This window comes from Tamandua tetradactyla, chromosome 4 (assembly GCF_023851605.1).
Source record: "Tamandua tetradactyla isolate mTamTet1 chromosome 4, mTamTet1.pri, whole genome shotgun sequence".
NCBI lineage: Eukaryota > Metazoa > Chordata > Mammalia > Pilosa > Myrmecophagidae > Tamandua > Tamandua tetradactyla.
Genome location: NC_135330.1, coordinates 106,692,023 through 106,707,426, shown reverse-complemented (window position 1 = coordinate 106,707,426; position 15,404 = coordinate 106,692,023). Strand labels below are relative to the sequence as shown.

General features: G+C 43.1%; 1 protein-coding gene across 1 annotated transcript in view; it reads right to left on the bottom strand.

Annotated features, from left to right (window-relative positions):
* LOC143679251 (guanylate cyclase soluble subunit beta-2-like) overlaps positions 1-15,404 on the bottom strand; it is a 63,131-nt gene that overhangs the window by 33,241 nt on the left and 14,486 nt on the right. Inside the window, exons 2-7 of the mRNA XM_077155824.1 lie at positions 12,529-12,689; positions 8,655-8,754; positions 7,347-7,543; positions 6,228-6,339; positions 4,875-4,978; positions 3,308-3,524 (exon numbers count right to left, since the gene is read on the bottom strand). Coding sequence (XP_077011939.1) covers positions 3,308-3,524; positions 4,875-4,978; positions 6,228-6,339; positions 7,347-7,543; positions 8,655-8,754; positions 12,529-12,689 — 891 coding nt within the window. The remainder of the gene's footprint in view (positions 1-3,307; positions 3,525-4,874; positions 4,979-6,227; positions 6,340-7,346; positions 7,544-8,654; positions 8,755-12,528; positions 12,690-15,404) is intronic.

The following is a 15,404-nucleotide window of genomic DNA, read 5'->3' as shown; positions in this document are numbered from 1 at the left end:
GTCATGTCTCATGAAAGTTGGGGGAAGGGCAGTGTGTTCACTTGCCAAGTTGGCTTAGAGAGAGAGGCCACACTGAGCAACAAAAGAGGTTCTCTGGGGGTGACTCTTAGGCCTAAGTTTAAATAGGATTAATCTGTCCTTTGCGGGGATAAATTTCATGGGGTGAGCCCCAAGATTGAGGGCTCAGCATATTGATTTGGTTGATATTGATACTGATATTCTTGCGAGAATATCAGAAATTCTCCAAATGGGGAAGTTGAATATTTCCTCCTTTCTCTCCATTCCCCCAAATGGACTTTGCAAATACTTCTTTATTCACTGCCCAAATTACTCTGGGATTTATTGGGGCATCACACTAACCTGGACAAACCAACAAAATCTCATGTCCTAATCAAGATTCCATGTATTTATGGTGTTCATCTAAACTTATCATACACGTTAAATTAGGAAATGCACAATCCAAAATATAAATTTTGCACCCAATAAACATTTCTCTCTTTAGTTTCACACATGAATTGAAGTTTTAAAATCCACACCCACACACCCACCACCACTTTTGCTGGCTGGATGATGACAGGGTGATCTCAAAGGAAGCAGCCTTGAGTCTCTAGGCAGACAAGAGCCACCTGACCCAGGCAGGCTTTAAAAGGAATGAAAAATCAACCTTTTGCTGTATTATAACCCGATGTTTTGCAGTGGTCTGTAAGCTGGGATAACTTATAGGGACTAATGCAATTATGGGGTCTGGAATCAGACTCCAGGGTTCAAATCCCAGTTCTGACCCTTATTGACTGGTGACTCTCTACCTCAATAAAATGGCAGAGGTCATGGTAGTGCCCATCTCATAGAGGCACTGAGAACATTACATATGAGACAATATGTGGGGAAATAGAACAATACCTGACTTTCAATGTTTTCTGTTATTAATGTACATGTCCCACACGAGGCTGGGGGCTCTCCACCTCCACACTCCACACACCTACTTACATCAACAATCAGCCTCATGTCTTTCCTCCTTGAAGCAGAAACAGAACCCTCTCTTTTTCTGTCCAACTGTAATCCACACACCTGTGCTCTGGACTCTACACCATCACTTCTCAGAATCTAACACCACTCATCACAGCCTCCCACACCTGTGTCTTCAGCCTCTCCTTCTCAAGGGATGCTTTCCTATTAACCCATAAATATGCTCACATTCCTTTCATTTAGAAAGAACCAATCATCACTCAACACCACAGCCCCTTTATCCACCTTGCAGTCTCTTGCAGTCCCCTTTGATCAGATCTCAGGAGAGTGATCTATGCTCTGTGTCTGCTTCCCCATCCCCTCCTTGGTCCATGACCCCCTGCAAGTTTTCTACTTAATGGTTACTCCCATCCATGGCCGCCAAATTGCTGGCTCCAATGCACCTTTTCGGTTTTGTCTTTATTCAGCCACTCTGCTGTTTGCTAGTGTTAGCCAAATCCTCCTACTTGAAATCTCATTTCCTGTCTCTTCTCTGAGATTGCTTTCTCTCCAAGATTCCCCCTAGTCTTGAGTATTTCCTTGAAGGGGCTTTTGCTTATTGTTGAATGCTTATGTCCCCAAGGTTCTGAATTGGCATTCTTCTTTTTCAACACTGCACAACTGTATACTATACCATGCTGACAATGAATATGGATGTCCAGAGAAATCTCCCAGATTGCAGTTGGAATCTGTTTAAAAAATAGTTATATTCGTTGTCTTTTTATAAAAGCAGTACACATTCATTGCAGAAATGGAAAAAAGTGAAAGCAAATAAAAACCACCCATAATCCTAACCCAAAGATAATTACTGTCAATATTTTGGAGCATATCTTCTTATTACAAAAAAATGGGATCATGGCATCTTATTTTTTAACCTGAATTCCTCACCTAACACTATACAACAGATATTCTTCCACAGCATTAAATATAGATATGCATTCTCATTTTTGCTGGCTGCATTGATTATACTGAATTTTAATTAATCAATAAGCTGGTATTGATTATAGTAAGTCTAGTTTTTCATTCTATAAACAACATGACAATAAAGGAGTATGTATTTAAATCTTTGTTTACAATCATGGCCATTTTATTAAAGGATAAATTCTTACATGTGGACTGACTTAGGCAAAGAATATGCACAGTGTTAAGGTTTTTGATACATATTACCAAATTGCCCTGTAGAATTTATTCTCCCATCATCAGTGAGTAGGAGTGACCCAGAAGAAGTTTTTCATTCCCTACTAGGCATTCATATATGGATGTATGCAGCCAGACTCACCTTCAATCCCCTCTACAAATCTTTTTACTTTATTAATTCTTTTATCACACACTTACTGAGTCCCTGCTATTAGCCGGGCACTGCCTTAGGCACTGAAGAGATAGCAGAGACCCAGAATGACAATGAAAAAATCGCTGCTCTCCAGTTTCATTTAGAGATGACTTTATCACCTAGTTTATCCTGGCAAGAAAGCGAATAATTACCCTAAATAGTCTCCTTTTTTTCAATGCCCACATCTGGTCACCATGTCCTGCCTTAATTATCTTCTGAATCTGTGCCCAACCATCAGCCCCGGTGCTGCTGCCTAAATTCATTCAGTCCCTCAAAGTTCCTTGCCTGAAATCCCACAGTAGCTTCTGCCTGACCCCTCTGTACTTCACATGCCTCCAGGCCATCATTCTAAACTTCAGCTCCGATCACGGCAGACGCTTGAAAATGGAGTTCAAGTCTCAACTCTCATCACTCCACTGTACAGCTCACTTGGGCTTCCCTAAACAAGCCATTTCCCTCCTTTGCTTCCTACAGCTCTGCCTGTGCTGCTGGCTGGAGTGCCTGATCACCTGGCTCGGAGGAAGACAGCTCAAAACATATGCCCAGTAACAGGAGGTCAGACATGATCACATGGCTATAGAAAACACAGGCATCAAATTAATACCAAGAGCGGACACGCATTTTGGTTTTTTATCTGTTTGCTTGTTTGTTTCTGGGGGAAGTGCATGGGCCAGAAATTGAACCTGGATCTCCCGCATGGCAGGCAAGAATTCTACCACTGAACAACCCTTGCACCCCCTCATTTTGAAAATTTGGATAACAGAGACCAGAATTTTACCATCCAGCTCAGTTATGCATAAATCAGAAATGGCTGAGGAGGTAAAATATATTGTTTATGGATTATGCCAGTTGGAAGTGTTGGAATGAAACAACTCGATTGTTCCCTGCCCTACACTGGAAAACTCTGCTTCTTCCTTCCCTGACCCACCTCCCAGATCGCTAGAAAATAACAGGAGCAAAGTGATTTACTACCTCGGAGCTTGAGTGTGGGCTGATTTTTCCATGCTTCAGGCATCATTTCTCTTCGTATTTTCAGGACAAATTGACTGTTGATAAATTTGCAAATGCTGAAAATGTTGAAGGTAACTTGGGGATGAATGATGCAGAAATACTCATCCACTCGAATCTGCTGGGTCTGGAACCCTGGGACATACCTCTGAATACTCACTCCGGCTTGCTTGACCCTAAGCTATGCACAGAGGACAGATGTGAGACGGGGTACAGAAAACAACCTACAACCCAAAACTTTGCCTTTGAGATTACATTCTGGCCACTCACCGGTGAGGAAAAAGAGTCAGGAATGGAGCTAACTCCATGGAAGTAATAAATAGTTTTTAAAAATCCAATCTGCAGCTAATCTCTGAAAGAGAAAAGCATAGAGTGGGGAGGCCCAAAGCATATTTTTGACTAACGGGAGATTGAGGTGAAAGCTCTCAAATGCACTGAGTTCTCCCCAACTCTGTGAGACATAAGTCTCTCTCTTTAGAATCTAACTAATAAAGAGACCAGCACATTCTGTAGCGTGGGACTGACAGCAGCCCTGGGGGTGGGAGCCTATGTCCGGGGCGGGGGGGGGGGGGGGTCTCCTTCCACTGATAAGTTCAGGGAACACACTGAAGGAAAAAGTAAAATGAGTACCTTTATGTAAAATAGCCAATATCAGTACATTGTCAATGTCAGTACAACGTCAGTACATCCAGGAGTACTTAACTTCATTAACCCTGGAGACTCCTGTTGGTCTGTAGAAATCAACTTAACCTTTTGCAGTAAGTATGATTAAATTGTCTTGCATTCTGTGCGCACAACTTAAAATGGAAGAGAGTTTATTATGTGAGCCAGAATTTAAAATATTAATAGTAGCAATGATAATAATGTGGCATTGAGGAAAAATCAAGATACTTTGCTTTATGATTCCTTATTTATTTCACAGAGGCATTTGTTTTCCTCAGATCATAAATTCTTTGTAGGAAGAGACTTCCCTCAAGCAAGTAAATTTTATAGAATCTGTAGCCAGCAGTCAATTGGTAGGAAGTAATTTAATGTATCTTTGGGTTCAAATACATATCAGAGAAAATCCCAATGGCTGAAGGCATTTTAACTGATTTTGTTCTTTGAACCAATTTATTTTGCCTATCTGTCTTTTAAATGATTTAATAATCAATTCCGTTGAAATATATTTCATCCAAGGAAATCGATAAAGATAAATTTGCTACAAGGATGGAAACTGGTGGGGTGTTGAACTGTGTTCTGTTGTCTCATTATGAAGTGAATTTTAGTGTCCTTTCCTTTTTCTCCAACTGCTAGCTCTCCAAGCACTGGCTGGTCCCCGCTTCTTGGCCCTGACCCCGAATTTTGATTTCTGGAGGTTGCCTCTATGAAAAGGAAGCCAACGGTCCTGCCAGGCTAGGATCGAGTATTCCAAACCCTGGGAACTTTTCAGGGACTTCAAAGTTCCCACTAGCCATAAAAGACTGTAAAACAGTCTCCCTTCGCCAGCCTATACCCAACCGCGCCCTAGAGAGGGAAAACAGCCTCTTACTGATTCATCAAAAACAATGTGGAATGGAAAAGCATTGCAGAACGTTTTCTCTTCAATCCAGAGTCTCTCGGGATAAATCGGCTCAAAGGTGTTCGTGAGATGCCCTGGATGGAGAAAAAGAAACACCCCCGCCCAGTCGCCCAGTCGTAAGAAGCAGTTCCCGCCTCCCCCTTCCAAAGCAAAGCGGCTGGATATGATTTTCAGTGTTTCACAGGCAGCGCGTAACCCACTCTCTTTAAGCACGGGCTCCCTCCGTGTCTCCAGATGGCCACAGCCATTCTTCTTCCAAATTAAAACAAACAGAAAACTTGCTACCAGGTTGAGAAACCCTCCTGCCCCCTGCCAAGTTTCTGCCCGCTGCTGAAGAGTTTCTGGGCCAATTGAGTATGTCTCTCCGCGAACACAGAGTCGGCATTGAAGCCGTGACAGCCAGACAATGGGCTCGCAGCGCAGAGCGTGCGCGCCCAGCCCAGCGTCAGGGACGTTTGCCATGGAGCCTTTGAGACTGACAGTTTTGGGTGGCACATGAAAAGTTAACCAACAGCCCCATTTGGCAGGGGGTAGAGATTCGAAAGGGAGCCTTTTTGATATGAAAATCTCCTAGACAAAGGATGTCAACTGCATGTTTGCGATGGCTTGAAGGACTTTAAATGCAGCTATTTGAGCCCTGCAGCCCTTCTCCCGAATGTAGGACACTGTCTAGGCATGGGGAGGTGCACACTAGCTCCCCTTTCTCCCAGAGGATAAGAGCCCCAATTTTGACTTGGGTTTTGGGGTGCACCCTGAGAAGCACGGGGTTCATTTGCAGAGGGGAAGATGGAGAGGCAGAGAAGGGTGCCTCATCCAAGGCCACACAGCCCATCAAGGGCAGAGCCAGAACTCTATTTCCTGGCTCAAGATCCACTGTCCTTTGCATACCGAACGGCTGTGGTCATTAGCCACCAACTCCCAGGCCAGAAATGCCTCTCAGTCCAGGAGGTCTGAATCCAGAAAAGGATTTATTGCTTCTTGGATCAATAATTTTGATATTCATTCTTCCCTTCAACCGCCACCGATTAGGACAGATTCCAACCCTTTCTCTAGTGACTTCCCTGATTTCAGGGCACCACATCTCTGTCACCAACACAAATAAAAGGGGCAAAGGAGGGCAAGTAAGAGCCATTTAGTTTTGAATTTTAAAACCATGCCCACCAAATCCAAGTGCAACAGAAATCTGTGATGATCGTCATCACAGAGGATTTGGGCCATTGTGCACACCGGCTGCCATACTGGAGAACCAAGCCATTCCTCTGAGCAGGGTAGCACCCGCAGTCTTTCTGACCTAGGAGTTGGGGTCCGGGAGAGCCCACTCACCTTTTCCATACATGACTACACTTCTTACAACATCCCAGCAGGATTTCTTTCCACGACAGACAGAGACCCTCAAGTATTTCTCCTTCATCCTAAGGAAAGCTGCCTCCAGCGCCTGCAGATGGTCAGGAGAGAAGACACAGGCTTGGGCATGTGTAAACCCAAGTCTGCCATGACAAGGTCCATCTTCAGGAGAAAATAAATGGGGAGAAACTCCATCCCTGGGTTAGTGGCAGAGGGACGGTGTGGGAGAGGTGCTAGGTCAATTCTACCAAGACTCTGGGAGTCCCCAGACTTTTATCTAACTAATCCCCATGCTATTCCTTTATCAAAAGCAGAAAGAACTTTTTCCAAACTCTCAAGAGAGTTGACAGCTGGCAAGAAAATCACCCATGAATAATTTCTGAGTCAGGCTTTGAATCCACTAAGATATATACACACTGTGTTCCATATAGTACAGGCTTATCTGGATACTTGTAGAAGCTACATGGACTCAGGGAACTGTTCCTCCAATATGTGGTCCCTGAACAGATAATCACCACCTTAGAGCTGGGGTTGAGATGGCCAAGCACAGGATCTTGAGTTGACTCCAGAGCCCTGACTGGCCACAACTGCAAAACTGGGCACCAAGGTTGTGCATGGCCAATGTATTTTAGAGAGATTGCAAAATAAGCCACCAGGTTCAAATTGCAGACCCTTTATACTGGTGTTTTTGTAGATGAAAATCTTCTAGGTTAAGATACATTCCAGAAAACCTCCCAATGCATATCCAATGTGTGTTTCTCAACCACCCGTGCCCTTGCCCTTTGCCCTAGGGATATTTGGCAAGGCCTGGAGAAATTTCTGTTGGTGGGGTAAGGGGGTAGGGGGAAAGGGGGAAGTGCTATGGCATCTATTGGCTAAAGATCTGGGATGTTGCTGAATATTCTGCAATGCAATGAACAGCCCACCACAACAAAGAATTATCTGATCCAAAATGTCACTGTTGCCGAGGTTGAGAAACTCTGTCTTAACCCCATGATTAGAAGATCCAGGTCATCCTGTTCTCTGCACAGATTGCTCCAGGACTGGTGGTCTGCACTTAGAGGGAACTGCTTTCTGAACACATAGCCAACCCCATACCTCTTGGTCTCTCTGGGTGTCCCGGCCTTCTTGTGACCTCTTTGGCCTGGCCCTTCTTGCCTGTTGGCCAGCCTTCTGCACAACAAGAAACACGACGTGCTCCTTCTTCCCTGTCCTCTCCTCTTCCTCATTCATGTCAAGAATATCCATGGTCACGTCAATATCAAAGAAATCCTTAGCCACAGCCTCAATGATACCTGTTGGTGAGGTGTTGGAGAAGCCATAAAATATCGCTCACCTGGCTGCCGTGGCTGATGCAAGGCAACACAAAATGGCTGACCTGAAATCTGCCCTCCGCCCTAGCAACAACGGCCACCAATCCCCATCCGACACGTGTCCCTGCATGCTCCCAGCCTATATAAACCTGTGCACTTCCTCAATAAAGCGGACGTCCTCCACTCACTCCTGAGGGTTGTTTCCTGAGTCGTGTGCTGTGTGCTGTGTGTCTGTGTGACTGACTCAGTACAGCCGCTTACCCCCAGCCATCAGCTAACCAGCCATCAGCTACCCAACAGTGAGGGATGGTCAAATCGGTGGTCTCGGCAAAAAATCACAAAATAACGAAGTTATAGAAACTTAGATGAACATTCCAGAGCTCATCAGTCTCAGTCCCTGCTTAAGATGGGTAGTCTATGACAGATCAATAAAGTAAAAGCATGTAGACATCAATCATACATGTCTGGGTAGCAAATATAACCCCGCCACCCTTATTTCTAGTTCATTTGCTTGTTTGTTTTATAGAAGCAAGAACCCATTAAATAAACAATAAAAACACTCAAGAGGTAGTAAATGTTGTAAAGCATTAAAGATAATGTTTTACAAAGGGTTCCACTAGAATCTACCCTAAGTTTATAATCTAAAGTATGGGCAAAACGTGTAAGAAGATGTTCATTCCAGCCTTGTTTACAATAGCAAAAGATTTGTATCAATTGGAAGTTCAGTGGTAAAGGACTAATTAAGATAAGTACAATTTGGAATAACATTTGGCTATTTAAGATGGAGATTTTAAAGGTTACAAGAAAACATGAAAAATGATTTTTCCATAATGGTGCAAAATAATATATGTAGAATGATTCCAACTATACAGAAGCCTGCCTAATTAAAAATGTTGGAAGAAAAGTAAAAATGATTTTTTCTTTTGGCACATTGGAAACTTGTTTGAAAGGATCAAATGGGGAGGGTAAAGGTCAAGATGACAGAAGATCAGACTTCATAACAGGTAGAGCTGTAACTCCCTATCCATAGCTGGCTATTAACAACCCCAGAGAACTTCCTCACTGCATAGGTCCGACTTAGTCAGTCTCATACCTGGTACGATGTGACACAGACCATGTCTATCTGAGTAGTAGTGGAGAAGCATTTTCCCATCTCTTCCTTTCTCCACACGAAACGATGGTGCATTCATCTCCTAATTCAAAGAAACAATGCATTTCCCCAGTGAATGCAAATTCCTTAAATTACACTTTTGAGGCTTTGTGAAATAACAGTACTTATCCATTGCACCACTACCTCCCAAATGCCCATCCTTTGATGGAGTGTGGCAATTTCCAGTCACATAAAAATAAAAACTGCCATGGTTTTAGCTCCTATATGTCAAAAACATTATTCCTAAATCCCCAAACAATTATAAATAACAGTTATTATTATCACCATTTTAATGAGGAGAAAACTGAGGCTTAGGGCAGTTAAGACTAAATTGATGGTAGAAAAACCATTTTATCCCAAAGGAGACATTGCAGGACGCCAGGATGCCCTTCCCCATGCTGCAGGGGGTGGCCAGTGGGTTCCAGGAAGCCTTAGTGAGGGCTCTGCCCTGTTGGACCCATGGCCAAATAACCACGGGCGACTACAGTCTCAAAAAGGGCAGGGGCTCAGAGGCGTTTGCAAGTGGAGAAGAGTGAATTTCTTGCTCTGGAAGGATAATGCCATCTGCGGTGTAAGAGGGGACCTGCACGGATACATGCATCTCCGGGAATAACTGTAACACTCAAGTGTGTACCATCTCCTGGTAGGTGAGATGTATGTTAGGCCATAAGGATAAAGAAGCCAATGAGAGAAGTCGTTTCCCCTCCACTGCAGAGCTGGTAGGTGACCCGGCACCCCGGACAGAGCTTTTGGTGTGAGTGAGGGAAGAAAGTGGGTTTCTCCCTGGATCTTTGCCCTCCTTCATGGTGGAGGGTTGCTTGTTAAAATGGGTATCTTTTTGCTCAGATTGTTATTTTATGTTTCCAAAATTATATGGAGAGACAGTATGTGTTTGTATCTATGTGAATTTGCATTCTGATGGAATCTAAAGAGGATTTCAGGCAGCACCTATAAAAAGCATATGATAAAATAGGACCTTACCCATGAGGTCAGGGAAGGGAATAGGCAGTGAAGGCTTAAAATATGCCGAGTTTCTATTTGGGATGATGGAAAGGTTTTGGTAATGGGTTGTGGTTGTAGCACGATGTCATGAATGCATTTAACAGCACTGAATTCTATATTTGAATGTGATTAAAAGGGGGAAATTTTAGATTGTATATATGTTATTGGAATAAAAATTTTTAAAAATCCATGGAATTGCACAACACAAATACTGAACTCTAAGTTCAACCATGGACTACAGTTAACAACACAATGATAAAGATATGCTTTCAAGGTATTAATTATAAGGTAGCATAAGGAAATCCTGTATTTTATGCATGATTGTTCTGTAACCCATAACTTATCTAAAAAAAAAGTCATTTAAAAAATTGTACCCAAATTTTAAACAGTGAAAATAAAATAACAAAAGAGCAAAGGTCTTAATTGCCATTCCACCCTCAGTCCTCACACTTCCCAGATACACTTCTAAAAGTGTGTGCCTCACATACACAATAGGGCTTTTTAAAACTGAAGAGTCAAGGCAAAGGGAAAATCCTGAGGGCCAAGACATAGTATGGCTTTTGGGGACAGACACACCTTGGGTTTGGGTCCTAAGTGATTTAGAACAGTTACATGACTTTTCTGGGCCTCAGTTTTCTTGACTGTATAATGGGGGCAATAAGAGTACCTAGTCTTAGGGGTGTTAAGAAGGATATGTCGAGGTTTATAAACTACATAGCCATCCAACTGCCTCCTAATTAGCATTTAATCAATTAGCTACAAAATAGCAAGATTGAGTCAGAGTGAAGTTGTACGCACAAATGTAAGCCTTAAGGCACTTCCAAATTACTAGAGATAAACAGGAAGAAAATAATCAGCATTATCTTATTTTATTTATCTGTTCCTAAAGAGACAATCTATTTCATATCCCTTTGCCCAGGATAAAATGCTATGTAACCATCAGGTATCATGACATGCATTTTATTTCAACTTGCATGCCATAACATTTACATATTTTAATTATATTATCATATGAAAAATGTCCTCACTTCCGCCCAGAGTAGTTATATTGTATTCCTTTTCTAGCCTTGCTTTGGCTTATGGGGGAATGACTGTCAAAGGGAAGATAGCGGGGTTGGGTATAAAAACAGTGGACTTGGGACTTTCAGGACTTCAATTCCTTTCACTCCTACTCATAAGGGTTAGAGAAGCGTGGTGAAAACCATTCCTGGAACATAAAAAAAACAGTCTGTACGTGTTTGTTGACTTAATGAATGAGTGGAAAAATACTACTACCTTCTCTAGAACTGACTTAAAACATGAACTGATTTTTAGATGACAGGTGTGCTATTTAAAAAATATTATGAAAGACGATTGAAAGGACCTAACTACAGTTCTTTTTATCCTAATTGTAGTGCTTAATTGAGAAATTTGAAAGGAAGTGGCCATGCAAATTATTGCAATTTTAAAACTGACGATGTTGAACAAAAAGAAAAGGAAGTGGAAGGACAGGAGTTATTATTTATGGAATTCCTCTTCTGAGCCAGTTATCATGCTTGAGACTTTCATGTGTTGCCTTTTTTAACCCACACATCACTATGCAGTGGGTTATCTTTTCTCCCATTTTTTTTTTTTTTTTGTCTCTGTGTCTCTGGTGCCTAAAAATGTGCTTGGCACACAGTAAGCATTCGATAAATACTAAATTTTTTTAAAAATGAAAAAAAAATTGAGGCACAGAAAAAGCAAACAATGTGTCCTATATCACAAAACAAATAAGTTGTGGAGCTGGCCAGATAGAATCATAGGCCCATCTGAGCCCCTAACAGGGCTCCCTGACTGCCTGTGGCCTTGAATAGCTCACACGATAACAACAGGATGGTCTAACCACTCTGTATACTTAAAGTCAATTAAAGTTTCCAAGCCCCTGATTCCTTCTCCGCAAAATGTAGAAAATAGTGCTTTTCCCATTTAATACCTGTAGGAGCAAAATGATTAAGGAAGTACTTTAACCAGGATAATCTCACTTTATGGTCAGGACAACTCTGCAAGGGGGGCTATGAGCATTAACTAGACAAATGTTGAAGAAAGAGCTTGGCAAACTATAAAGTGGCCTGAAAATAAATATAAATTATTATGATGATCTGTGTGAATTCTTCACTTTTTTGTTAAAAGGGTGTCTTCTCTAACAAAGAAAAGAGCCTAGATCTTTGAATTTCTAATGATCCCTAAAACCAGGCAAACTGAGGACTGAACTCCAGAAGGACATACCCCAATAGGGAAATCAGTTTTTTCACACCTCAGGCAGCGCCCCCCTGGGCTCATTAGAGCTGGATGGTTTCCTACTGCGGCTCTCGGTCCTGTCAGGTCCTTCCTGCTGATACATGAATACCATGAATCTGACTACTTTGGCTATTTATCAGCTCCATCCAGGCTAGGAAAACTCAAGGGAGACTTTCCAAACCCACTGAAGCCTGATTGTTTTCCAGCCTTTGTTTCTGCTACGACCAATCTCAAGCTTGAACTCCAAATCCAAACCAGCCCTGGCAGGCCAGGCCTCCTCCCTCACCACATTCATCTGGCCCGTCTCTGAGTTTTGCTGCCTAATTTATAAAAGCATCCTGCAGACATTAATTCTTCTATTTTTCCATCCCTTTTGCAGGAGAAACCTTCAGCCCACTGACCCCATTAGCCCAGGTCTGGGGAGCCCCAGCAAGTGGGAGGCAGTCCCCTTGGACAGCCAACGATGTGGAAAGTCTACTGGGGGCAGAGAACCAAAACTGACATGAGCAGTTTGCTTTTTCTTGGGGCTGTGGAGCCCAGAATCAGAGGGGCTTACCTGGTAAGAGAGTGCAAGGTAGCTGTGCAGGGCGTCAAGGTTTTCAATAAACTCTGTGAGATTGCCTCCCAGCGTCCGTAACATCCTGTCATAGCCAGACATCTTGCAGAATTTAAAGAAGTATTCTCCGAAGAGTTTCAGAATGGCTTCCATGGAGATATCTGTGGAACCCAAAGCACACACCCCATCCCATCCCCCCAAAATATATGTTATCACCTGGTAGGTGTCTGGTTTCCTTCAGTAGGTCTTTATTTCTACAAGGTTCAAATCCTGAGTGCAGGATAAATTACTGACTTTCTTTCTCAGGCTTCACATTGCTTATCAGTCAAATGCCAATAGCTGTGTCCCTGTCCTGGGAAATGAGATCTGGCACCTGGCAGGGGCTCATTTAACTGTGTCACTTCCACGCTCAGCATCAGAGGCTACCTCTGAGGAAACACAAATACCTTCCCTCAGAAGCAATTCCAGCCAGGTCATGTTTTCCTGATTTCCCTAGAAGATGGTGCCAAATGTATGCGGTCGATGGTTTTCTCTATTCTCTCTGTCCCAGCTTCTTTAGATCCTGCTCTCCTTTCCAAGTCCGGTTTCCATGTCGCGTTCTCTGTGTAAAGATTTCCTTGAATTTTCTGAGTTTTGCCACACCACCTCTTCCTCACTGGTCCATTTTTCCTTTCTCCCTAACTGTCTGGTTAAGAGAGCTGGGTGCAAAGTAGATGCTTGGCAGACACCCAGGGGTAGACTCGTGGCCCTGGAAGTGTGGTTGGAATAGACAGCGGGGGATTCTTTGCTCTGTGGAAGGGGGCTGAAAATGCTTTTCAGAGTATCTTAAAGTTTCTGAAATACTCAATGATCGATGACAATTTACGCAATCCATGCTGCATTCTTGTAAGGCTGAGAGCCATCTCTGTGAATCGCCCCAAACCACACACAGGAACCAAAGACAGACTTGATGAAGAGGCTCTAATGCTCAATTCTGTGTCTTTTTGTACCATATCCTGCAGCCTCAGGAGCAGCCACCAGAAAAGCAATTGGTGGTGGGGGTGGGGGTGGGGGTTGTGCTGTCCATACCTTTTTTTCTCTTTACTTTCTTCTTTACTGTGGTTTGGGTAACTGCCCAGGGACTGGGGGAGGTCAATTTGCAGGATTCCCAACCATGAGTCAAAACTTCTCCTTAGCTGGGTTATTGATAGCTGGGGGCAGACATACCCTAGGCTGTCTGAGGCTCTGGCTGGATCTGAAATTTCCAGCAAGGGGCTTTCCAGTTCTCTCAGTTTCTACAGGGGCGGCAGGGGGGTCAGAGGGACTCTGGGCATTTCCCAGCCTCTGCTTGCTTTGTAGGAAGATGGAGCAGCAGGGATCCTAGAGTTCCTTGCCTGCAGCCAGACTCATGGGCAAACAATTGTCCTGGAAAATGAATGGCAGAGAGTCCCCATGAGTTGGTCTGGTTTTGCCATTTATATATACCTCCCCCAAATTTATTGTCAAGGTCTTCTGACTCTAGACAGAACTTGGGATGGTGGGGGCTGGAGGTGGTAACTGCCCGGTGTGAGTTGCCTCTGTTGGGTTCTTCATAGTGGATCCATCCCTTGCTGGACCCAGACAGGTATCTCTGTGACTAATCAGGAGCCACGTGCTAACCCCCAAAGGACACTGACAGAATTGCTGCCCAAGTGCTTTCCAATGCTTACGAGTCCCTGGGTAAAGAACTCCTGAAAAGTCTATGGACAGGTGTGGAATTGTTCCTTCTTCTTTCTTCCTTCCACCCCTTCCTTCCTTCTAAATCAGGGTGGGAAAAACCAGCCTTGTGTCCTGCGGGATAGAGCTCTGAGCAGTGTTTCCTGTTACCTGCCAGGAAACGCAGATGCCAGAGGCCTCCTCCTCTCCCAAGAGACATATCACAGAGGATTGGGCTGTCTGCAAGCTAAGCCAAGTGATTTTAGAGTCCAAGGGACAGGCTTGTACACAAAGACTGCTTGCCTGACGTTTACTTTAAATCTGTAAACCTACAAAAATACATGAAGTCGCTCGTTCCAGACCCTGCTGGTTTTGTTTCCAGGCACCCAGCTCTGTTAACAGGAAACATCTGGCTCGGAGACTAATTCTTCCTTAAACAAGGATCTTAGGTGCAGGTGTGGCTTTCCTTCTGTGCTGGGTTTGGGGCTTTTTCTAGGATTTCTGGTTGAGACTGCTTGTCTAACAAAGGGTAAAGGCCACTTTTAAAAATCAACACCTGTATTATTTTGTTATACAGTCTCATCTCAGTGAACTAGAATTCCAAGAACGCTTCAGATCATGGGGAACTGGGCTATATAGGAAACGGCAAGAAAATGCAGAAGAGAATAAAATCCAACTTTTCAGTGCTTTAAAATGTTATTTGATAATGCAAAGGAGAAGACAATAATATGACTAGTACTCTATTGTGTAAAAGAGAAGGGGAAATTAGGAAATATGCAGGTATCTGCTTATTTTTGCAAAATTAAAGATAGGAAGAATTAATCAGGGGCTATTGACATTGTTTACCTGCAGGGGATTGGTGAAAGTGAGGTGGAAAGGATAGAAAATTGTGTGTGTGTTTTGGAGGGTGAGGGCTTGAAACTTTTCTAAGCATAATGTTTTGAACAGATCTGGCTTCTGGAACCATGCTGATATTTCACATCCTTAAATAAAAAGAAAATATATAAGATTACCAAGTAAGGATGGGGGAAACCGGGAGAAGGAATACAAACAGAAACAAATTAACATAACCATAGAAGAAAAAAAATAGCCAAAGTTTCAACATAGTATTTAGACTGTTTTGTCCTCAGGCTAAACACAAAAAGAACTTAAAACAAATACCCAACTGTGGTTAGTAGGCTTCCTTTCCTTAGAGGCATGGA